The 24030-nt window shown below is 40.8% G+C and overlaps 3 protein-coding genes across 8 annotated transcripts in view; 2 read left to right on the forward strand and 1 right to left on the reverse strand.

The window, feature by feature from the left end:
• Window positions 1-344: 344 nt before the first annotated feature.
• LOC308095960 (uncharacterized protein) lies at window positions 345-11644 on the reverse strand. 4 transcript variants are annotated; one of them, XM_080443147.1, is made up of 16 exons: window positions 11537-11644; window positions 8283-8419; window positions 7724-7872; window positions 7535-7623; window positions 6538-6678; window positions 5960-6060; window positions 5491-5548; window positions 5098-5147; window positions 4956-5008; window positions 4553-4779; window positions 2871-3181; window positions 2435-2560; window positions 2164-2293; window positions 2025-2072; window positions 1858-1929; window positions 345-1708 (listed from the first exon to the last, which is right to left on the reverse strand). In XM_080443147.1, the coding sequence occupies exons 1-16, from the start codon at window positions 11604-11606 to the stop codon at window positions 1380-1382; spliced, it is 2091 nt and encodes a 696-aa protein (XP_080299273.1). In that variant the 5' UTR covers window positions 11607-11644; the 3' UTR covers window positions 345-1379. The 4 variants fall into 4 exon arrangements, with proteins under 4 accessions (XP_080299273.1, XP_080299275.1, XP_080299274.1 ...); XM_080443149.1 differs by lacking the exon at window positions 11537-11644 and adding an exon at window positions 9941-10088; XM_080443148.1 differs by lacking the exon at window positions 11537-11644 and adding an exon at window positions 9385-9513.
• On the forward strand, window positions 10472-15317 carry psmb4 (proteasome 20S subunit beta 4). Its single transcript, XM_080443152.1, has 8 exons — window positions 10472-10607; window positions 11598-11724; window positions 13171-13250; window positions 13354-13500; window positions 13654-13735; window positions 14169-14285; window positions 14605-14693; window positions 15136-15317. Exons 1-8 carry the CDS (start codon window positions 10492-10494, stop codon window positions 15146-15148), a joined length of 771 nt encoding a protein of 256 aa, XP_080299278.1. The 5' UTR covers window positions 10472-10491; the 3' UTR covers window positions 15149-15317.
• A 1349-nt stretch (window positions 15318-16666) lies between these two features.
• The window catches only part of rfx5 (regulatory factor X, 5), a 14550-nt gene continuing 7186 nt past the window's right edge, over window positions 16667-24030 (forward strand). Inside the window, exons 1-8 of one of the 3 annotated variants that reach the window (XM_080441340.1) lie at window positions 16667-16694; window positions 19394-19555; window positions 20008-20041; window positions 20571-20653; window positions 21409-21534; window positions 21885-22001; window positions 23374-23452; window positions 23938-24030. The exon at window positions 23938-24030 is cut by the window's right edge and continues 106 nt beyond it. In XM_080441340.1, coding sequence (XP_080297466.1) covers window positions 19434-19555; window positions 20008-20041; window positions 20571-20653; window positions 21409-21534; window positions 21885-22001; window positions 23374-23452; window positions 23938-24030 — 654 coding nt within the window. In that variant the 5' untranslated portion in view covers window positions 16667-16694; window positions 19394-19433. Of the gene's footprint in view, window positions 16695-19100; window positions 19184-19393; window positions 19556-20007; window positions 20042-20570; window positions 20654-21408; window positions 21535-21884; window positions 22002-23373; window positions 23453-23937 lie in introns of those variants that run through there. The other 2 variants (XM_080441342.1, XM_080441341.1) reach the window with 2 other exon arrangements.

Below are 24030 nucleotides of genomic sequence, written 5' to 3' on the forward strand. Positions count from 1 at the left end.
AGTTCATAAACTGTCTGTAGTCAACACCATGAAAAGGCAACATTGAGTCATTCCTTTTGGGTCACAAAAACCTATTTTTAAAGGCTTTTTATCATCAATTGAAATGTTCCCTTTAATATTGTGTAAAATTACCTTTATCTTCATATCAGAAATTATCTTGCTTTTTTCAGTAGACACCAAAGTAGACTTGAGATATGACTACTAATTATTTATTTTGTATCCATATACATTATGCCATTCACATAAAGATGTATATGTGCTTTATTGTTGGTCATGTTTTGTTTTTAATAAATTAATAAATTATTAATCATTAATATATAATTGTATATACAAATATGGATTTAATGCCTGCGATGGGAAAATGTTCTTCTGCAATTTAAATGTCTAAGTCTACGTGTTGTGGGCTATTCAGAAAAGTAATACACATTGGTAAAACTTTCCCTCAAATAGTCCAGATCGTACCCGCTTGGTGGAATGCATTTATGGCACCCCTAAGGCCAGAAGTTTTGATACACTCTATAGAAGCTCTTTCAACATGTGATTCCAATTTGGGTAGGATGTATTTTGCATGCATAATGCCGTGTTTTTCCAATCTACCAATCGTAGCCAATCGGAATGGAATTTGAAAAATCCATCTCGATCTCATGAATCCAGAGAGTATATATGTAAATTAAATCTGTAGTAGTTTACCTAACCTTTTCTCTGGCTATACCAGGACATGATGACGTGTGATTCAGACCCTGTGTTGCTGGAATTGATAATGTAAGGACGGTTGACCATGTGAGACTTGGTGTAAGGAGCAGCACAGCCTCTCAAGAGTGCTAGCAGGGATTTTAGACTTGTTAGTCTTGTTCTTCGCTCGCCTAACTGTATTAAACCAGGAATATGTTTCAACCAAATTTTGTATGGCCTAACCATAAATCAATCCATCTCTAAGTAAACCAAAGAGCTAGTAGATCCGTCTGGTTTAACCAACACACAAACCAAATCACCCTCAGGGAGGGAAAGAAAAGAAAAGAAAAGAAAAGAAAAGAAAAGAAAAGAAAAGAAAAGAAAAGAAAAGCTAATCACCGTCAATCATAAGCATGTTTTATCAAAATCTGTGAACAATAAAACAATGGTAAAGCGCTTCAGTTGTAAAAAAATAAATATGTATATAAAAAATAAAGAGCCAACAAATAAAAAAATCAACAAACACAGAATGTATTCATTCACAAGAATGTCACCTTATGAGTGGGTCTTGTCAAAAATGTGTCTGAACTGATACATTATTATTTGAAATCTGAAGAATGTTATACCTGACCAATAGATTTGAGATCCTGATGATCACATTTCTCATCATCATAAACCATTAGGATCCTCAGCAACACAGAGTTCTATTAAGGACGAAATAAAGGTCTGCTCAAACCCAGCTCTTCATAAAGGGTGGGATCCTCTTGATAAAGTGCGTCAATCGTCTTTGAACATCCTTTGTTCCCTTTTTTCTTCACCATGTCGATGAAATGGCGTGCTTTCTCTTCCCTGTACTTCTCCGATCTGATAGAGGTCATCTCTTCATCGTTGAGAACATTCTCGCCCAACAGGTTGTCCATCAGACGATTGAGCACAGGCTCCGTCACTCGCTTAATGAACTCTGACCGCATGGTCTTCAACTTTTCCACTTCCTGTGATGGTGTCATTGGCATGTTTGGCTGACTTGGGCCACCGCCTGGATGGTAAAATGGATGGAAAGTAAGGCCTTGTTTTCAGATACAATTAATAAACTGCCTGTTCCTTTTTTTTTCCTTTTTTTTTTTCTTTTAAGGTTACAGTTATTTCACATGTATTTATCTCATGAGTAAGGAAATGGAAAATTACCTGGCTCATTGATGGAAAAACATCTCTTACTGCTGATTCCTTCACCTGATGCATCACAACTCTGCTTTCTAGCTGTAAGAAAGATTTAAAAAATAATAATACTGGCTGGTTCTACAATGCTGAAAATCCTTATATCACACAAAGATAACCAAATTGATCATGCTTACACATTTTCCTTTTGCTTGGATTTTTCTCTGTGCTGCCAGCCAAGTCATCTGACATGAGGACAAAAGACAGGCATGACCATTCAGAAATACATTGCAAGCATTAATAAACAGACAATAAAGTAAACAGTTGACTGTTTACCTTGCCGGATGGGTGCAGACCATGCAATAACATCAGCACCACTCGCTTTAAGATACAATCTGAAGGGAGGTGACTGTGCCTCGTAGAATGCTTCAAAGAAGTCTGTTGCTGCTTGGGGGAATGGCAAGTCCTACACACACATCATATTAGTAATTAACCTTTATCACACATTCATAATAAATACATACGTACATCATGTTAATACCTTTACAATTACAATACCATATACAACCTTCACCATGCACGTGGTAACCTGAATGAGCAAACACACCTCAGGTGTGATATCCCCTCTTGGCTCACTCGTGAGATGGTATTTCCTCTCTGCCAGTACACAGCTGCGTGGCTTCTCAACCATAATTAATCGCCTCTTTGATCTGCGCAACTCCCTCTTTATGTCCTGCCACACAGGACAGCAGGTGGACAAGGTGATGGACAAAAGAAGAGAAGGAGAAAAGGCAGGGGAGTAGGGAAGCAAAAAAAGAACAGTCAGTTCCTTCCAGAAAAGATTGTCAGGTTATCAATACTACTAGACAAGGTTAAAAGATTGGTCTAAATGAGGGTTAGAAGCATTGATGCATTTTGACAAGTCAAGCATTTTTCAGAGCAAGGTTGATAAAGTTCAGCAATGCTTTTTAGTCATCTAAATATTGATAACAGTTGGTCACTGATAACCAATCTTTCTGTTCCCATCGTGGTGCCCTCCTCACTTCTTTATGCGACGTGTTCTTGATGGTGAGGTAGATGCGGAACATGTGATTGTTGTCACTACTGCACAGATCCTCGTAGACCAGCACCTCTCCATGGTATTCCACCAGCGTCGTCTGATTCTGGGTGATGGAAGCAATAGCGGGTGACAGTTGGGGTTCCACCAGCTGCGTTGACTGGAAGACGCCACCAACAGGAGACAGGGAGGACACCTTCCACTTTAGATGGCTGCCTGAGAATGTGACTCTCTCAATGTCAGAATGCTCGTCACCAGCGATGTGCAGAACACCGAATACGATCTCATTTTCCGGGGCTGGGTGTAAACAATGGAAAGGGGGTAGGGGTACGATACTTTAAATGGACGGTTTTGTAGAGTCACAAAACAACATGCATGGAAGCCACAAACAAGAGAAACCAAACAAAAATAGTTTGAGCAAATCTTTACAAAAATATCCCGGTCGGATACTGTGGTTGGGTTTTACCTCATTATAAAAGGTACTGTATGTTCTCACTGGGCACGTTGAGGAAGCTGGTGGACGTACCACACTCCCAAACTGTCTGTTTGATGAAGGGTGCTTGATTTCTTATATATCATATATCTTATATATTTCTGGGAATGGCATAGAAGGGATGAGTACAGTTTGTGTGTACTGTATGGGAATGGCAGAGAAGGGATGAGTACAGTTTGTGTGTACTGTATGGGAATGGCAGAGAAGGGATGAGTACAGTTGCATTGCTGGGGTTTCAAAGGGACAAAAGCACATACAGAAAGGTCACTTTTACAAAGGTCACTCTCAGGTCATTAGAAGTAAGACTGGATCAGAAAGTCAGATTTTTTGTTTGTTTTGGAAATGACACCAGTCTCATATAGGTTCCTAATTGATGGAGATTACAATTCTTCCTCATTTTTCAATTAACCCCAAATAACTATTTTAAAGCTCTTAACTGTTTAGGTGAGTTGTTTAAGTATTCTATAATTTATAATTCTTCAAATTAAAGTTACTTATTGAGCTGTGTTTTCCTTTACAAATCAAGACTTGATAGTCTAGCAATAGCATAGCCATCCTTGCTGATCATTTATTTATTTATTTATCGAAAATAATCAAATTGTTACCTTAACACGGAAAGTAAAATCAAATCATGAATTTGGAGAATCGTGACGCCCCTTCTGTACCGTCCACTGAAGTATGCTTCTGACTTAGATTTAGGCAAGAAACTGGTAATGCAGTTGCTGAATCTTGGTTCAAATTGTGACCGAGCAGCACAGCAAATAGATGGTCATCGCACAGCTGCACACTTTACAAGATAGATTAAAAAAAACGATGTGTAATGATGTAAAAAATACTTAAATAAATGTTTTAAAAAATGCATAAATCATCTGCAATCAGGTTTAGTGCTCCTTTATTTTTTTACAGGGGAGACTCACCAATGACTCTCAGCTGATTGTGTAAAGTCTATCATTCATGACCTTCTGTCATGTCAAGTCCAATTAAATGAAAGTTTTAGTTTGTGCTCATGAGGATGCAGTTGTGAATTTTAAAATAATTTGATCATAAGGGCCCCTTGAGAGTGTTTTGCTTCCTCTGTGCTGAGAGTCTAGCTATGTCCCTGGGAAGATGTTTAGGTCTACAGTCAATAATAAATATCTCTGGCCCACCATTGGGTCCAAAGCAAGCATTCTCACCAGCCAGGCACAGGAAGTGGGGGAGCTGGATGGACTTGAGGGCAGTTGCATCGTTATTGACTGTCTGTATGTCGAATATGGGGCCAGCAATCCTCCAGGGGTCCCGCAGGGAATTACCGAACTTGGACCAGGACAGGATGGAATAACGCAACAGAACTGGCTCCATCGATTCAAATATCAGCCCTGTGAACGCACACTCAAATTCTCCCTCTCCTTCCAGCTGAGCCCTAAAGTACACACACACACACACACACACACACACACACACACACACACACACACACACACACACACACACACACACACACACACACACACACACACACACACACACACGTGGGGAGTCAAATTAGAAATAGACCACAACATACTGTATCAATGGGCAGGTGAAGTCCAGACTCACTGCCAGCACCCTGGGAAGAGCTTCTCAGGAATGATCCTCTCATTTCCATAGCTCTGCCGTGCAAACAAACACAGGAGATCATTTAGGATCACAGACAGCCAAACATACATCAAAAAGAAAAGTATACTTTGGGCAAACTGACCTGCTGGACGTGTTTGCAGTTCTCACAGCATGATCTTAAGTACACCTCATCTGGGGGGCAAATAACATAAGACATTGGTTCTCAACCTTTTCTGGATCAGGGCCCACTTGAAAATCTCTTGTGTGCCCCCGGCCCACCCATCTGACCACTTAACACGGCAGCTGTGCTAAGTGGTCCGATCGGTGGGCCACGCGCATTTTCAGAGCATGTTTATTTTAATGATCGATCAAAAGATGTTTACAATGTTTACACTGAAAGGCTCAACTTCAGGACCAGGGGTTGATTATGGGCAGCAACATGAGAGTCAAATGTTATCAGGATGTGAAAGGGGCCAAAGTTCTGAGAGAGGTGATCCATTAATTTCATCCAGGTGTAGATTTGTTTTGCTCTCACCAGAATCCACATCCTCCTCTTCCTCCTCTTCCTCTGGTGAGCTGTTCACAGAGGGTACCTAAGAATGATGAGGTAAAACTAATTAAACTTACATTTTTAAAGATGTGTTTGTTATCAAAGAATTGACATAGTTGGGCTAATTCCAGATTTTTTATTCAGCCAGTCTGATAAATGAACATTCAGAATGCTAAATTTATTTCATGTATGAGGCCTGTTCAATTGTAAATGCTTATAGAAAGCATTAGATCACATACAACTACAATATTACAATTTAAAAGGGATTCTTTGAAGGTCTGGCATAGAACCTAAAAAAGCACAACAACCAATTCATAAGCTAATTAGAGGGGAATGTCTTTACTTATAATTCTTAAATAAGGTAGATTTGCAAAATATGCCCATTGTCCAAAGACATAAGATACAGTACCTTATGTCTTTATCTTTTGTGGATATACAGGTAAGAGTGATTTACCTCTGTCTTGTTCTGTTCCTTTTCCTTGAATGCATCAGGGAGGACAGAGGATGGAGGATGGAGGACCAGCATGGAGGGCGTTGATCCATCCAGGTCCCACCCTGTAACAAATTCTTCAGTCTTTATTCATGTCATTAAGTCATGTCATTAAGCTTCTGATATTAGACATATGACAAATTATCCAAACTATAGATGCCCAATAGATGCCCAAACATTTGAAAGAAATCAATTGTTGTGTATTTCTAAGTCAAAAGTCTCTAGAAGTCCAATCTTAATTATTTAGTGTCAAACGAAAATGTACTGCGTGATTACATCGGGTCTGTCTGGGTCTGGCAAGGCAACGGCACCCCGGGGTGGCACCCCGACGGCTGCCTGAAGGGCAAGTACGAAAAAACCTTAACGTCAGACCATGCTCTGCATGGAATTGCGTTCTGCACTGCTCTGGGCTGAGGTTCCTACATCAAAACAGATCCCAGTTAGCCAGAGCACAGCCATTTCTTTAAATTGCGGTTAAAGAAAAAAAATCTATGTTGAAGTCACAGAACAAATAATTAACTTTTGACTTGGGTATCACTCACTCTTATTGTAGATGGGGTTGGTGATGATGGGGCTAAGGGGGCGGGTGCAGTGACCACTGTCGTCCGGAAGGAACACCTGGATGCACAGACGCACCACTTTCAGGTCATACTCCTCTGTCTGCAGCAGCTGCTCACGGGGCACTGAGGTTGCACACACAACACACATGCACGCACGCACGCACGCATGCACACGCACACACAAACACAAACACAAACAAAACCGAGAGGGGCTCAAAAACACACATTAGCTACTCCCACTTAAATATAACACAGGCACACCTGAGGGAGTTGCGAGGATCAAATGCGATCTTTTTTCATTTCTTTCCACAGGACATGACATTTCACATGTGGTCTCCCATTGATGCACCCATACAAAACACAAACGAAACATCTTTCCTACTATAGTAGGTCTAATGTAGAGCTACAACCTACTTTTCATCAAAACGAGCCGTCCTCAAAGCTGGAAAAATAACATGGGTCTCTCTATGTATAGACTAGTGCACACTGCACAGAGAAGCGCAGGTGTAGCTTGTTGTCTACAATTACTAAAGAGACGTTCATGTTTTGTTTCGCTCATGAATCATTTCATGGAAGTTTGATCTGTGAATATTTCCAACTCAAACGCTAATAAAAAGCAGAATGAAACTGGATTTCAGATAACTACTGGCTACTGTATATCTCTCTCCAAACACCTCAGGAGGAGGGGAGGCTCCACTCGTAAACAATAGAAGCTTCTTCAACACGTCCACTCGCTGAATGTAAATTCACCGGACAATCACCGCACCCATTCACACATTGAGACGTTTTGGGCTGTATCAGACATTACCCTGACTTAAGTCAAGGGTCCTGCCAGCATAAAGTCTGTTGCATGTCCGATCCTACTGAGCTGGAATGTTGCGTTCATACATACAGCCCTCTGTTTAAAGTCTGTGTAGAAAGTGGAGGTAGAAGAGGAAGAAGAGGAAGAGGTAGGGAAATCCTGACAGGTTGGACTCACCATTGAAGGGGTTGATGCCTCTGGCCATCATCTGCATGATGGCATCTTTCACATAGTTTTTCATCACACAGTGGACGGAAAGCTGGAATCTGTATGAGCAAAGTCAGTAGTTCTCAATTTCAGCCTGGACCCTACCCGAGATAGATAGAGTTTGCATGGTGTAAACTGTTAGAAAGAAAGTGAACTCACGAGATTCCCCTACATTCAGGGCCAAACTCAGCCTCGTAATAGCCATCTTTGCAGTCCTTCCCCACCAGGTAATATGGGTGGGGCCTGTACGGCTCATTCTTTGTGACCAAGGTAACACGTACCCTTCCCTTACCACGGTAATTATGGATCTAGGGAAGAGATTCAGGGATGGGGAGTGTTGAAGCTTTTTTCAATTGACTATATACAGAGAGGAGAAACAATATCCTATTATAGCAATGAAGAATAAAACAAACAAACAAACAAACAAAAACACAAGCTCATTTTGGCCCAAAATGTGGAATGCCTTACCAACAGCCATCCCTCATCCACATTTAAAACTGACCTAAAAACATGGCTGACCGCAAATTACAATTGGGCTTTAAACAATTGTTAGATGAAATTGAAGATATGCCAATATTTCTTATAATATATATATATATATAATATATTACATGTCTTAATTATGTAAATAAATTAAACTGTTATGCATAATTCTATGTAATCAATTGTGCAACATAATTGTGTGTTATTTGTGAATCGAGGAGTGGCCTCTGCTCACCAGGATACTGGGGTAGGTCCTGTTGTTGACAGAGCTCGTCTCTCCGGGGATGCTCTGTGGGCGACCCTCACACTTGTAATAGAAGCGTATGCCCCTCTGCTTGGGCTGCTCAAAGATCTGGATCTCTGGCTCAGTCACTGCATTGACACAGACAGATACCAGAGGTCAGAATGAAAATAATGGATGAAGGGGAAGGGACTGATGGCATGGGTGGGTGGAAGGGATGAATGGGATGAAATGAAAATGTAGATCAAGGGAGTGATAATACTGTATTGCTTAATATTTCTCTCTCTTTGGGTGTTTTCTGATTTATTGCACACATGTGAACACTCAAAAAGAACTCAGACCCCTTTGAAGCAAACCGAACTGCAGTCACCAGGCTTTTCTTTTGAACACTTCTCCTTTCACTTGAGCAACGCACAAACACTTTAACTTGAGTCATTATACGATTTATAACAGGGTTATTACAGTTAACTAAAACTAACTAATAAGAACGAAAACTTGAATTGGAAAAACATTTTAGTTAATACAAACTGGGCCAACTTTGATCTAGCCATTCATGACGGTCGTCCGTCACGACCGACATGGATGAACTTCAACCTGGTGTTTGCATTTTCTCCATTTAGCCCGTACAGGTGTAGGTGTATTGCACTCTGATACAATATAACTCTATGAGAAAATAGCTGCCGATCAGATTAAAATGCTTTTTATTGAACAATACGGATGATACGGGTACTTCTGAGGGGTAGAATTGTAACATCCGTGGCCATGGGTAAACACTTTATATTTGGAGCAAGTGCAAACACCAGGTTGAAGTTCATCCATGATGGTCATGATATCTATGACAGTCATGTTTCAGGGCTAGGCCAACTCAAACAATGCAAGAACAACCACACTTACAAGTTACAACAACACATCTGTGTTTGTATTTCCTTGTTTTAATGTGTGTTCGGGAATATGGATGGAAATGAGCTGAGCTCTACGCTAAATCAGGCATACAGGCATATTGTGTATTACATTTAATTCATAATCATGTGTTAGTGCCCATGTGAACTGTCCCGACCAAATAAACAAATAAAGTAAAGGAAAGTAACAAACTTACTTTCCAGTCTCGCGTGGACAGTGTACTGTTCCACAATTTTCGAATTACGGAAGCATTTGAAAGTTGTGAAAGTTGATTCACCGAGATTCACTTCCCGTAATTCCTCCGCAGTCTGTATGTGTGTGTGTGTGTGTGTGTGTGTGTGTGTGTGTGTGTGTGTGTGTGTGTGTGTCATGGAGCTATGTGTGTTTCACTGCGTGAAATGTACCCAGAAACAATGCTGCACGCTGCGCGCTGCACCTATTTTGGAATTGTACGTACCCACACAATTTTGGAAGGATGTATCTCGTTATAGCCTTTAACTTTACTGGCAAAATGTATTTTAAGAAGAAGTAGAAGAATCACAAAGACACCCATGATGTACCTGTCAAATCACTTCCAAAAACGTCAAAGACGTCCACAAACAACACCAGAGGAATCTCCGCTATATCAGGTTCAACCCAGATTTGCCTCAAACAAGTGGTTACATTCGTTCTACTGCTGCTATGCCAACATGTGGAATGCCAATGCCCTACCAGGCTAGTACCAACAGTCACACAAAAGTGTGAATCCTTACTTCATGGAGGAGATCTCTGATGGTGAAGTCAAAGAATGGGACCCGCACACCGTCAGGAACTTGCAAAAAAAATAAAATAGCTCTTTTCCTTACTTCCTTACTTCCTTACTCCTTACTTCAAAACCGTTCTAAGAGCACTTAGGTGGCTGCAATTCGGAACTGGCCCCTGTAAAAGTCAAAGCCTAGCCCAAACTGTTTACTGTATTCTTTGTTTTTGTTTTCTAACTGTTTATGATGTTTTGCGTAGTGTAATGTGTAATGTTTCGATGAATTGAGTACAAAGGACCCCAATGGAAACAAGCCAATGGTTTAAAATCCTCTAAGCAGCCCTTGTATTGAACTGTACTTTACTGTGCTTTTTTTTTTGGCAAACTGCTAATAAAGTATTCAATCAATAAATCAAAGTGTGTGTGTGTGTGTGTGTGTGTGTGTGTGTGTGTGTGTGTTTTTCTTGATTATTTTCAATAAAGATTTGTAAAAAAAAAAGAAAAACTGCGCATGTATGTACTTGTTTTGTCGTCACTTCCGACAGACAGACATCATCATCCAACATGGAGGCAAGCGGCTTGAAGTTGAATTTCTGGGAGAATGGACCCAAACCCGGACAGTTGTACTCCTTCCCGGGGAAGAGCCTCGGCGCCGGCGGTGGTCCCGTCCGACACACGCTGTAAGAGACGCTCCGGTCCCGTCCTGTTCCCACATGTCTGTTATAATACTCTGTGTTCTGTTCTGTTGTTGTGCTTCCACCGGTGCTGCTGTCTCATCATGGATGGATGCTAAGCTAACTAGCCAAAAAAAAAGAACAGATCTACAAGCTATCACCGCGCCGCAGTGCGGTGCGCTGATAGCTTGTAGATCTGTTCTTTTCTCGTGAGCGACACCGTCGTACTGACGGAGTATACATGAAGATGCTAAGCTAACTAGCTACTTCAACTTGGATCCTTGTTAGTTCAACGCGGATCAATAACTCGGTGTGAATTAAAATATCCCCACTTGATTGATTGATCGTCAATCGTGAGGGGGGCAACTTTGATTTGATCCTCAGTGTTGATTCAATGGACAGCTAGCTAGCTATGGTTGCCCAGCTAACATCGCTACTTGCAAGTAGCGACAGTGAATGGAAAGCTATTTTGTTTATTAACTTAAGATGTCAAATACAAAGCGTTCATAAATAATTTTAACAACGCACACTAACTGGAATAGTAACCTTCAGAAACCCCCATGTGTCATTTAGCTCAATAATAGAGCTTTAATGAGGACGTAATTTTGTTGTGTCTGTCTTATGTTTTAATCTCTAGATGGATATATAGACCTTTTATTGATACCCTTGGGGAACACATGTTAATGTTACAGTAAATAAATAGTGGACAGTCACCCTCGACTAAGTTACTATAAATATTATGTACAGTATGACACCAATACATATGAACATACATTTATTGCCTATGATTGGATATACATGAGTGGATGCCAGAGTGGATATGAAACTGATATGTACAGTGTCAGCCGGCCTACAACAGGGGGTATATGGATAATGATATGTACAGTGTCCTTCAATATCTTGTCTGAATGAGTAACACTGCTCTTTATTGTTACCTGACTGTCTCCTGTCCTCTACCTGTCCCCTGTCTTCCTCTGTCCCCCCCCTCTCTTCCAGTAATCCCATGGTGACGGGGACATCAGTGTTGGGGGTGAAGTTCACCGGAGGAGTGGTGATCGCAGCGGATATGTTGGGTTCCTACGGCTCTCTGGCTCGTTTCAGGAACATCTCTCGCCTCATGAAGGTCAGACGCATGGGAAAAGGCACATCATAAGTCTTGGTGATGTAGTGACTATAGCAGGGAACGTAACAAACAAGTGAAATTAACTACATAACCAGTACAGATCCTGTCACAAAAAGGAATTTGATACTGTATGCTTGAATATAAGCCTTTTTTTTACATCAGAAAAAGAGAGGCCATTTTATTTAGGATGATTATGCTTTTACTTCATTATCATAATAATAATAATAATAATAACTATTTAAAATTACTGATCAAAACAAGGTTACAAATGAAATACAATCTGCAACAGAATAAGAAACAGGATAGGTTTAAAATATAAAATGCAGTGAGAAATAACTATTAAGGGAAATTACACAAACGATACAATTTAAAAATGTTATGGAAAGGCCTTTTCATAGACCATATTCACACGGCGGCCATGTTTCTATGAAGTCAATGAAAGTAGCCACCCCGGGTGGCGGCACTTTCAATGTTAAATTCCAATATGGCTGCCGTGTGAATATGGTCTATTGAGGTAAGTTTTGCAGAAGTGATTTAAAACAAATTTATACAGGGTTAATTGTCCTGGAGCCAGCGTGAGACAAGTTTTGCCTCATGTCTCCTTGCCTCATGTGTTCACTAGCCTGAACACTGTCACTGTCATGGTTTTAATAGTTTACGAAGAGCTTCTTAAATTTTAAACAATCAGAGGCTTTCTTTCCCCTGTTGGTTTTACTTTTGTTTTCTCGCTGCTGTCTCCACCATCATTCCATCCTATTGGCTCTCACACTGAAAGGGGAATTCCAGGAAGCTTGTGCCTCCCATTTTTTTGGTGCTTGATGTTTTTCTGACAGTGCAGTGCTGCGACAATGTTGAGACATTGCTGCACCCACTGTATATACTTAAAGTACCATACTTAAAGTACTAAAAGTAAAAGTACTCATTGTGCAGAATGTCCAATTTCACAATGTTCAAAATGTATAAAAAATCTTTTGAAAATAGCCGATCTACAAGCGTAGCATCACGACGCATTGTGCGCTTGTAGATCGGCTATTTTCAAATGGCCGAATGTATATAGGGCTGAAGTGGTTAATGCATGTTTTGTAATAATCAAAATCTACAAATTAACTCTTAACTAAAGTTTTCAAATAATTGTAGTGGAGTAAAAAGTACAATATTTTCCTCAGATGTAGTGTAGTAGAAGTAAAAGTGTTGGGGGAAAAAACCCTCAAAATTGTACTTAAGTACAGTACTGAAGTAAATGTACTTAGTTACTTTACACCACTGCATATGAGCAGCACTCCTCTCCAAAAGTTAAACCACTCATAACCCAAAGTTTGCATATAGTTTAGCTGCGCATGTCACCGGGTATGGACTGGACTGGATGAATAATATGAGTAACTAAGGTGATTGTAACTGTAACAGCGGAATTACGGTGTCTGATTTTGTGTTGTTGCTGCATGACAGGTGAACAACAGCACTATACTGGGAGCATCAGGTGACTACGCTGATTACCAGTACCTCAAACAGATCATCGAACAGATGGTGTAAGTATTCACTCTTCACTGAGTATGTGTGTTAAGATGAGTACTCGGTTTTCTTTCTTTCTTCATCCTTACTCTCTACGTCTCTGTGCTATAATGTCTCCAGTATAGATGAGGAGTTGCTAGGCGACGGTCACAGCTACAGTCCAAAGGCAGTTCATTCGTGGTTGACCAGAGTGATGTACAACCGCCGCTGTAAGATGAACCCTCTCTGGAACACTGTGGTCATAGGAGGCTTCTACAACGGAGAGAGGTATGGATGGATAGTTAGCTAGTTCTTTTTTGTTAGTTCCATACTGTAGGTCATAGGAGGCATCTACAAAAAAAACACAATTTTATAAAATCATAATTAAATGCGATGATTTCTTTTTGTAATAAACCTGTTGTCCATGTGTTGTGCCTTCAGTTTCCTAGGTTACGTCGACAAGCTGGGTGTGGCCTATGAAGCTCCTACAGTAGCCACTGGTTTTGGCGCGTACCTGGCACAGGTGAGGAGCTATGTGTTTATATCCTCTACAAAATATTAATTTATACTCCAATTGGGCTGGCGATTATTCAGTTGATTACATATTTGAATGATGGTGAAGCATTGTTATTTTTTTAATATATGTACATCAACGAATAGAATGTTATTTTCAAGCAAAAATAATGAAAATGGCAGATCTACAAGCTCACAATGCATTCACTCTGCGATGCATCGATTATCGGTTATTTTTTATAATCGATTAAATGTTGCACCCCATTACTCATTGCGCAAGGACGTAGCCTAAAACAACAGATCTACAAGCTAACAATGCGATACCTCGCTGTGCGTTGTTAGCTTGTAGATCTGTTCTTTTTGGCAAATGATGTTAATGTGTGTACTTGCAAGTAGTTAACTAGTGTGTGTGTGTGTGTGTGTGTGTGTGTTTGCATGTGTAGCCCCTGATGAGGGAGGTAGTGGAGAACAAGGTGGAGATAACGAAGGCGGAGGCCAGGGAGCTGGTGGACCGTTGTCTCAAAGTGCTCTACTACCGTGACGCTCGCTCCTACAACAGGGTGAGTTGATCCAGTACGATGCTGCTTCGACTGGGCAGCTCCCAGTGCATTGAATGTGCAGGCCTGATTTACATTTGGTGGTATGACGAAGGGTCGCATGGCTTTCCGATCTACAAGCTTTAAGCCCTTCACATCGTGATTTGTGCCCAAAATAATAAATTCACATACAATGACATGCCCAAAATAGGAATGCCAGGTTGAGTGGTTACACATGAAGTAGGCTGTGTATGTGTGTTTAATTACAGACTCTGTTTCCCAGAATTCTTTAGATTTCACTTGACTGGTGTTAATTTGTTATTTATTTTATTTACTTTTTCAGCATGAGATTGCCATAGTAACAGAGAATGGGGTGGAGATTGAGGGTCCTCTGTCCTCAGAGACAAACTGGGACATCGCCCATTGTGTCAGGTAAGGTCGAAGTTGAAATGTCAAAAGTTAAATGCTGCATACAAGAGCATTAGAGATTAACCTAAAAAATGATTCATATTCAACATTGTCATATTTACTTTAAACTCCCTTAATTTACATAATAGACTTAAAAAGGGACTGAGATGATCTGGTCAATTATTTTCCTTAGTGTTTAAAAGAAGCCTTGCTGTTGAATTCTTCATATTGCTTATTAATGCATGAGGAAGAATTCAGTATAGAATTACTGCCTGTCTTGAGGGAGTGTGTATATCTATAATTTTGTCCAGTACTATATAGAATCGTTCTCAATATATCGGCCAGACTGAGATACCTGCGGTCGGGCAATAGTGTATCATGTATTGATGTGGATGTATTGATGTGGTGTCTGATGTATTAACGTGTTTGTCTGATATATCTGTGTGTGTGATATCTCTCTCTGCAGTGGTTTCGAATGAAGAGGAAGACCATCTACTCTGTTGCTGTTTTCGTGATTGTTGCTTCACACCACTTCCATAAAACATGCATACGTACATACTTTAGGTTTCTTTCTTTTTTTTCTTGTTCATTGCCATTTTTTGTAAAATTAAAAAATAAACTGTCTAAAAAAATAAAAAGATAAAACTGCTTAAGTTGTGTTTTTGTTGTTGGCGTGTCATGCTGCAAAGATTGTCGGGCTTGGGAATCATACCCACGACTCGCTGTCAGGCTACATTAGAGCCTATGGTATGCACCTTATCCACTCGGCCATCAGCACCCGAAGTACATGATGAATTTGACTTGACTGGTTTCAATCATAGTTCAGAGATATCACCGTAACAGAAATCAATCTGTATTTAATATCACAATATTTAATTACTATTCTGCCCTACAAAGCAAAAGTGTAGTTCCTTGTTGTAAACAAATACAGACAGCTTTTATTTTGCATGGTTGAATTGATAGAATTCTTTGAGTTTGTCTAACTGAAAACAGTGTTGTTGGGGCAGTTTTAAGGAGTGTAAATACATTCTTTGTTAAATTTTCGAGGAATATGCATGCTGTTCCTAAAGTCAATAGGCGTTTATAGGCTTTGTGTAGCATAGTGGTTCTATAAGCAATTGCATTCATTGGGTGGTTTCAGAGAGTTACGAGGTTCTGTAAATGCATTTAGAAAACAATATAGCAATGCATTCATATTAAACAGAAAATGCACTTTTGAATACTTGAGTATTCAAAGTGATTAGCCTACTCCAGTACTTCTCATTACTGGATTCAAGTAAAAATGTAACTGAGCCACTTTCCCTTTAGTGGAGTAATACTTGATCAGGAATATTTATACTACATGTATGACTCAATTAATGGGTTTTTGTGTTCTCCACTGGTTCAACTTCTCAATGTGGGGTCCTGAGACCCCCAGGGCCTGGGGTCCTTGAGGGAGTTCCAGATGATCCCCAGCTAAATGATAGCCAAATGGACCCTTACAGATCTTATTCTGAGATTGTACAATTGGAATTGTGTTGCGAATAAAAAGACTGAGAATCAATCACTACTGAAAATCTGTTTTGATCCACACCACAGACTCTTGTATTGAACCACACATTAACTACTGCCACCATGACCTAAACAGTCTGATGTCAATATTATGATCCCTTTATTTGAAATGAATACAACATGAAAATGAAGCCCATTATGTGCGTCCATGTTTTATTATGTGAATGAATTAATGTCCATGCTTCACTGTCTACGTAGAAAATAGAGAAGTTAACATATTCACATTCTTTTTTCAAAATTGTACTTTCACTTTCGTTGCTATGGAAATGTCAGTCACTGGGCAGACCCGAATAAATCCCAGTCCAAAAAAGAACTCCGCTCAACCAATCATATTAAAGCCTGGTTCTGTATCCATGCAGAATCCGCGCAGCCAGCCAATCAGAGCAGACGTCGTCTTTGTAGTCAGGCAGACATCACACTGTCGTCCAATCACAAAAACATCTGAAAGGGGATTTTTGCTGTATCCTGGATCAGGTACTTTTCTTTTTCTTTTGTAAAATAATTACTCGGGTGTGTTTCACCTGACGTGACACAAAACAGTCACATAATTTATAAACTATTCTGTCGAATTATTTAGAAAATTTCTAACACGCGACACATTGTGTTTTTAATGGGGTTTCCATTGCTCGCTAATGTTAGCCAAATGCAACTAGCTCAGCTGGTTAGCATGCTATGCTAGGTTAGCGGCTAACGGCGAACGTTCACTTGACGTAAACCACGCGCTTTATCCCCCGTTAACAATATGCACGTGAAAAAAAAAACTACAGCTAACGAGCGCGCGCGGGGGAGCTATTAGCTAACGGCTAATTAATTAACACACTTCGTCGCACGAGCCGCGCGTCGCTGGACAAAAATGACGTAATGCCATTTAATGAAGAAGAAAGAAAATTGTGTCGACGCTAGCGCGTCATTTTTTCTGTGTTGAAATTACGTCATTTTTGTCGCGCGTGGAAAGGCCCGTGCGACGAAGCCTGGTTGATCCGCTGACAGTTAACTGACAGGCTAACGTGCAGCCTGGCTGCTACGGCTCGGTGTTGCATCAGAATGGGTGACCTATCGAATAATGTCTCCTCTGACCGAATACAAAACGGCCAGAATCGTTCTGGTCACCGTTTTCGATAAAGGCCTCCATGGGGGATAAATGTGGTGTGACTTTATAAGTCAGTCGTCATTCACAACCTGCTGCTTTCATGCTCTGTGCAAGTGCAACAATAATATACCAATGACAATTAGGTCACCGACTTGGGTGCAACACCAGTGTTACTACTACAGTATTACTACACTACAGAGATATTGTCTGTTCTGACATGACAGCCGGTGTGACTGACTGGCGCGTGCCGTGAAGCATACTCCATTGCAAAGTACTTACTTTTTTTATTTAGTTAAAAGTATCAATACTGCAATGTAGAAATACTCTGTTAAGAGTAAAAGTACGGAATTCAAAATGTACTTGAGTAAAAGTACAAAAGTATTGGTATCAAAATGTACTTAAGTACTAAAAGTAGAAAGTACTACTCATTATGCAGAATGTCCCATTTCACATGTTTTCAAATGTATAAACATCTTTAGAAAATAGCAGATCTACAAGCTCACAATGCATAGAAATGTATATAGGACTGTAGTGGGTAATGCATGTTTTGTAATAATAATCGAAATCTACAAATAACTAGTACTAAAGTTTTCACACACAGCTGCCTATCTTGTTTCATGTCTGTCCAAGGATATATTGATTGACACTTTGACTTATTTTCTTTGCCCGACTCCATAATATGTATTTAATTATTTATTTATGATTGAAATGGTTTACATAAATAGTTCTGCTGATGTCCATTACTCAGGCAGATAAGTTTGGACGTATGATGTCAGAAAAAATAGCTGTATTCCATATGATGCATTTTGCCCTACAAGTTAGCATGCAGGAATGGGGAAAGTAGTCAAGAAAATAGAAACTTGTTTTCTATCAAATATTTATCAAAGATTTAAAATGTTCTTCTCATACATCCATATAATCCAGTCAGATTTGGATGCATATACTGTATGCTTAGTACTTTCATATGTCACAACCACATAACAGTGACAAACTATGACACTAACACTAACCTCTGGTTTGTCATCTGTAACATGCATCACATAGTACTGATTTATTTTTATTAATGGTCAAATGATCGTCTTGAACTCATCAAATACATATTACTGCAAGACAATACTGATTCCCACCCTATCGGTTTGCAACTCAGATGGCGCTGAGCCGACGGCACAGCCATCACATCACTCATTGCTGATGCCTTGCTCAGGCCTTTGTCCCATTAATGGCTTTATTTTTAGACTCAGCATTTGCAAGTTTTTTTTTACACATTTGAGCGAATAACCAGTTAATGCTGGCCAAACACAGTTGCGCAGTTAATGAGTGTTTGAATATTGCTTTTTTTCTCCAGGGACTATTTTCAGTAAGCCTTTTCAAATGAATAGGCATTTTAAAATGCTTTATAACACAGTGGTGATAACATAACTTTGACAAAAACTAAACGCACAATTACATTAAGCATCTTGGATTACCTGCAAGCAAGTTTCAAGTCCCTGCAAAGTTTCATACTGTACTCAAATGAATGGAAACCATGGGCTTTCCTTGAAAATTAAACAAACCACTGTATGCTTTGTAAAAGGGTGCTCAGTAATATCAAGTATACCGGCATGAATGTGTTCAAATAACATGGGTCACACTGTGATACATGGGGTTTGCTGTATGTCGCTATATAGTGGTTAAGGTCCCTTTAAGAGACTGTGGTTATTATGGGATGCTGAAGTAATGCGCAGAGCGCGCGCTAAAACAAGGAAGTATGATCTGCACTGTAAAGGAGTGTATGTTCTGAGTCTGACGTTGAAACATGTGTGCGTGTCAGTCTTTTCACACTCATCAGAATGGTCAGTGAGATCAACATGATAGACCACGGTCCACCAGTATGGTACTTTAAAATTATTATTATCTGTTTATTATGATTACTTATAGTAATCACAACTGTTACAAACTCAAGCAACTCACTCAACCGACCACAATCCAATAATATTGATCAGAATGCCACCCTGGACTTTCCTGGACTTTTCTGTGTGTATTTCCTTGTCCATCTTGTTTGCATGTCTGTATCAAAGCAGTGATTTGTGCTTCTATCCCGTAGATGGCGTTAGGGAGAAGCTAGGCTGTGTGTAGCAGCAGTGATGTCAGAGGAGCATCGACCCCCCGGCAGGAGGGGAGGGGGGGGAGGAGGAGGAGAGCTGGACCCGGGGGAGGGAGAGACAGAACCCAGCATGTTACTGCAGAAACTCAAGACCAACATCTCGTAAGTTGACGCTACTACTACTACAATACTACTTACAACTATTTACGCTTCATCCCTGATGTAATCAGTTCATGCCCATGTATGGGCATACCCAAATATGGTCATATTGGACGAGTTGGTGGTTCTGGACAACCGGATCCCCATATACAGTATATATGCCTATACAGTATATGGGCATACCGGTTGGATCGGCGCTTCTGGACAACGGCCTATCCGACCGACTCGACACCGGGCACTGCACACTGAAGTCGATCGGTCAGATGGTTCTCGAGATATGTGAACTACAGACACACACTTGCCACTGATAATGTTTTAGGTCCTATTCATGCAGAAAAAAGTAGAATATTCTAAAAGGCTAACAAACTGTCAATCAGCACATGAGTTGAAGTATTACACGAGTTGTGTATAAATGTTAAAATAAACTGACTTAGACTGTATGTTTTATCTAACAGGAAGAACGTACAGGAGAAAGTAGACAGGATTCTGGTGAGAAACTAACACACACACACACACACACACACACACACACACACACACACACACACACACACACACACACACACACACACACACACACACACACACCGACACACACACACACACACACACACACACACACACACACACACACACACACACCACACCCACACCCACACCACACACACACACACACACACACACACACACACACACACACACACACACACACACGCACACACACTATCACCATGTTTAAAACAGTACGTTTTGGGAGACTTAAGGCCCCCGCATGCTACCAAAATGAGGTGGTCACCCTATCACCGCGGTGATAGGGTGACCACCGATTTTGGTAGCATGCGTAGGCCTTTACTTAGTGGTTGGTAGAGTATTTAAATGCTATATATTATATTATAGCACCAGATGGTGGATTTAGGCTGTGGCTTGTTCAAAATATTATTTTTCTATTCTATAATATTCTTCTTCTACTAAATACTATAATGATGTGTCATAATTATCTCTGTTGTGTTTTTAACAGCAAGACGTTCAACGATTCAATGACAATGACAAGCTGTACCTTTACCTCCAGCTGCCCTCAGGACCCAGCTCTGGGGACAAGGGGTAAGCGTGTGTGTGTGTGTGTGTGTGTGTGTGTGTGTGTGTGTGTGTGTGGTGTGTGTGTGTGTGTGTGTGTGTGTGTGTGTGTGTGTGTGTGTGTGTGTGTGTGTGTGTGTGTGTGTGTGTGTGTGTGTGCGTGCGTGCGTGCGTGCGTGCGTGCGTGCGTGCGTGCGTGCGTGCGTGCGTGCGTGCGTGCGTGCGTGCGTGCGTGCGTGGGCAGGGGTTTACATGCGTGTGTGGTCGTGCATACGTCTAGGTGTGTAAAAGCCTCTGTAAGATTCCTCAGAGCAAGTTAGTATGCTGTGCTGTCAGACTACGTAGGACAGACTCATCATTCATACATTTTTCCTAACATAAAGAGAGGTGGAGTGTGCTCTCTCTCTCTATCGCGAGATGACAATCTGTCATGTCTGTCTGCACAGACATGTGATTGTGCTGTTGATGAAATTGACATTGAATAACACTAGCGAACCCTCGCAGCTATGCAGGCGCAGCAAGCAGCGGCTGTGGAATGGCCTCACTATCTGATAGTACCACAGTCCGTTGACGCTAAAAACGTTGGGACTAAAAACCTTTATTTTTAACAAGAAAAAAAATCGTAATTTTAACATATATTTTGTATGTGTGTGTGTGTGTGTGTGTGTGTGTGTGTGTGTGTGTGTGTGTGTGTGTGTGTGTGTGTGTGTGTGTGTGTGTGTGTGTGTGTGTGTGTGTGTGTGTGTGTGTGTGTGTGTGTGTGTGTGTGTGTGTGTCCACAGTAGTGGGGGTGACTCCAGTTCAATGAACACAGCTGATCAACTCCACACCTGTAACTGGATCAGAAGTCACCTGGAGGAACATTCAGACACCTGTCTGCCTAAACAGGATGTCTATGAGACGTACAAGTAAGTACACACACACACACACACACGCACATGCGCACGCGCACACGCACACACACACACACACACACACACACACACACACACACACACACACACACACACACACACACACACACACACACACACACACACATTATTCAACGTTATTACTGTTGTAATACAGTTAAAGATAAGAAATTAGCTCTTTATTATCTTTTTCCTTGTATTATCCTTTTGAAAGATGTGTGCAAATATGTTTGTATAATAAATGCATCTTTGTGTCAATAAAGACGTCAATCAATCAGTCTAACCGTGCGTGTATGTGTGTGTGTGTGTGTGTGTGTGTGTGTGTGTGTGTGTGTTTGTTTCAGGAGGTACTGTGATAATCTACAGCATCGACCGCTGAGTGCCGCAAACTTTGGTAAAATAATCCGAGATATTTTCCCCAACATCAAAGCCAGGAGGCTGGGAGGACGAGGCCAGTCCAAATATCCTTTAATGACATTAATTATTATTATCATTATTATTAGCACACCAGCTTGAATCCAGCTCTTAATCCAGAGCGATTTACAGTAAGCAAGGTAAACACAAGGTACTGTAATATATATCAAATGCATAGAGACAGTGCAGTGCAGAGATGTGACTTATATTCATTAAAATGCCTTGATTGGACCCGCGGGAGAACCAATGAAATTAAATGCTGCCCTCAGAAGGCATTCCAATGAATGAATATAAGTCTAACGTGCACTGTCTTAGTAATCTAGGATCATCATAGGTAAACCAAGAACCTATCATCAGTCTAAACATTCTATTATCGGAAAATAAACAATATAAACATTGAAACTATACAAACTATAGGCCAGGTCAACAAATGAACCTGGCATCTTGTCTAAATCACCATAGGCTAACAATCATAAATGAGTTGATAATCATAGATTAGTTATTTAAATCTAAGATGAAGAAGTACTGTACCTATCCTATTATACAATAGAGAGTCGCGCGCATGCATGGCTGTGTGTTTGTGGGTCTGCGTGGTTCATACAGGCGCTCATGCTCTCTCTCTCAACAACACAAACTGACGGTCACTCGACCATGCTCTCTCCGTTCTCTCTCTCAATACAAACTGATGGTCACTCGACCATGCTCTCTCCGCCAAGACAACGGTACGTTTCGCTTTCGCCTCTGCGCACCGCTGTTGCAATGAACGTCTACAGGCTACTAGACGAGAGCCCCGTGCCAGCGGCTAGACGGAAGGGTCGCGCAGCGCCCCGCACCTCTAGTAACTTACAAGAGGCATCATTAGACGGGACCCTGCTCTAAATTTTTAATGAATTATGGTTTGTCATGTGCGTCGGTGCGTGCGTGTCATATCGGCAATATGTTTCATGTAGTTGGAGCGTGAATGCCCCCGCTGGGCTCTCCTCCGGTCTTGTGTTTATTGTGTATTCCACTATTCCCTCCTCATTGCAGGAAGAATAGGAAGGCTACAGGCAGAAGAAAAGTAGTAACGAGATGCGCACACGCGTTATTGCGCTAGTCCCTCCCGAGACGCAAGTGTATTCATTTATTTGCGCGCTCATTTATTTGCGGTATGTTGGATTAAGATTTGAAGCTATTCCGCTGGCGTTCATGACAAAATGATGTTTTTTCCATGACCTTGAAATGTATTCTGGTATTCAAATGGCACACAGTGTACACAGCTTAAGAATAAACAAGATGTTTAGAGATGGGAGTAAGTAGTCATAGTCAATAGTAATAGCTCCTTACCAGAGTTCACCTATTAGGAAGCAAAACTATGATAAATCCAATAGAATAGAAGATGTTTTATTGTTAATATTCCTTAACCAGTGGGGTGGTTACGTACTGTTACAGTGGTATCAGAAGGAAAACTGTCCTGAACATGCCTCTACTGCCAAACCTGGACCTGAAGAACGACCCGGTAATAATACCACATAGTACACAGTACATGCACACCATACTCACAATTCTGCAGTGCACGCATCAGTACAGTATAATAATAAACATATACAATATGGTGGAGATATGGAGAATTTCCCTACTGCAATATTAGACTGCTTTTTAAAAATAGTGGTCTGGTCTTTTTAGTGGACTGGTTTTGTAGTGGACACATCCAACACTTAACCACTTAAACCCTATTTTAGTTTATCAGAGTCCCCCAGGGGTCAATACAAGGCCCTCTCTTGTTTTCGCTCTACACTAAATATAAAAAAATAAATAATAACAGATGTAGAAGCTTGTGCGCGTTGTGAGCTTATAGATCTGCTATTTTTGCCAGATGTTTGCCCCAGAATAGGGACGCTAGGGTTCATGTGGTTAAAACAGTTCTCACTTTCTGTCTCTTGTCCTCTCCTCTCCTTCTCCTCTATGTTTCTTGTCTCTTCCTCGTCCGCTCGTCTTCTTCAGTCCGAGCTGACAGAGTTGGTTCAGACTTACAAACAGGAAGTGACGGACGCAGCGTGTGAGCTGATCTGTGATTGGGCGCAGAAGATCCTGAAG

This window comes from Gymnoscopelus braueri (assembly GCF_963280865.1).
Source record: "Gymnoscopelus braueri genome assembly, chromosome: 11".
NCBI classification, from domain to species: domain Eukaryota; kingdom Metazoa; phylum Chordata; class Actinopteri; order Myctophiformes; family Myctophidae; genus Gymnoscopelus; species Gymnoscopelus braueri.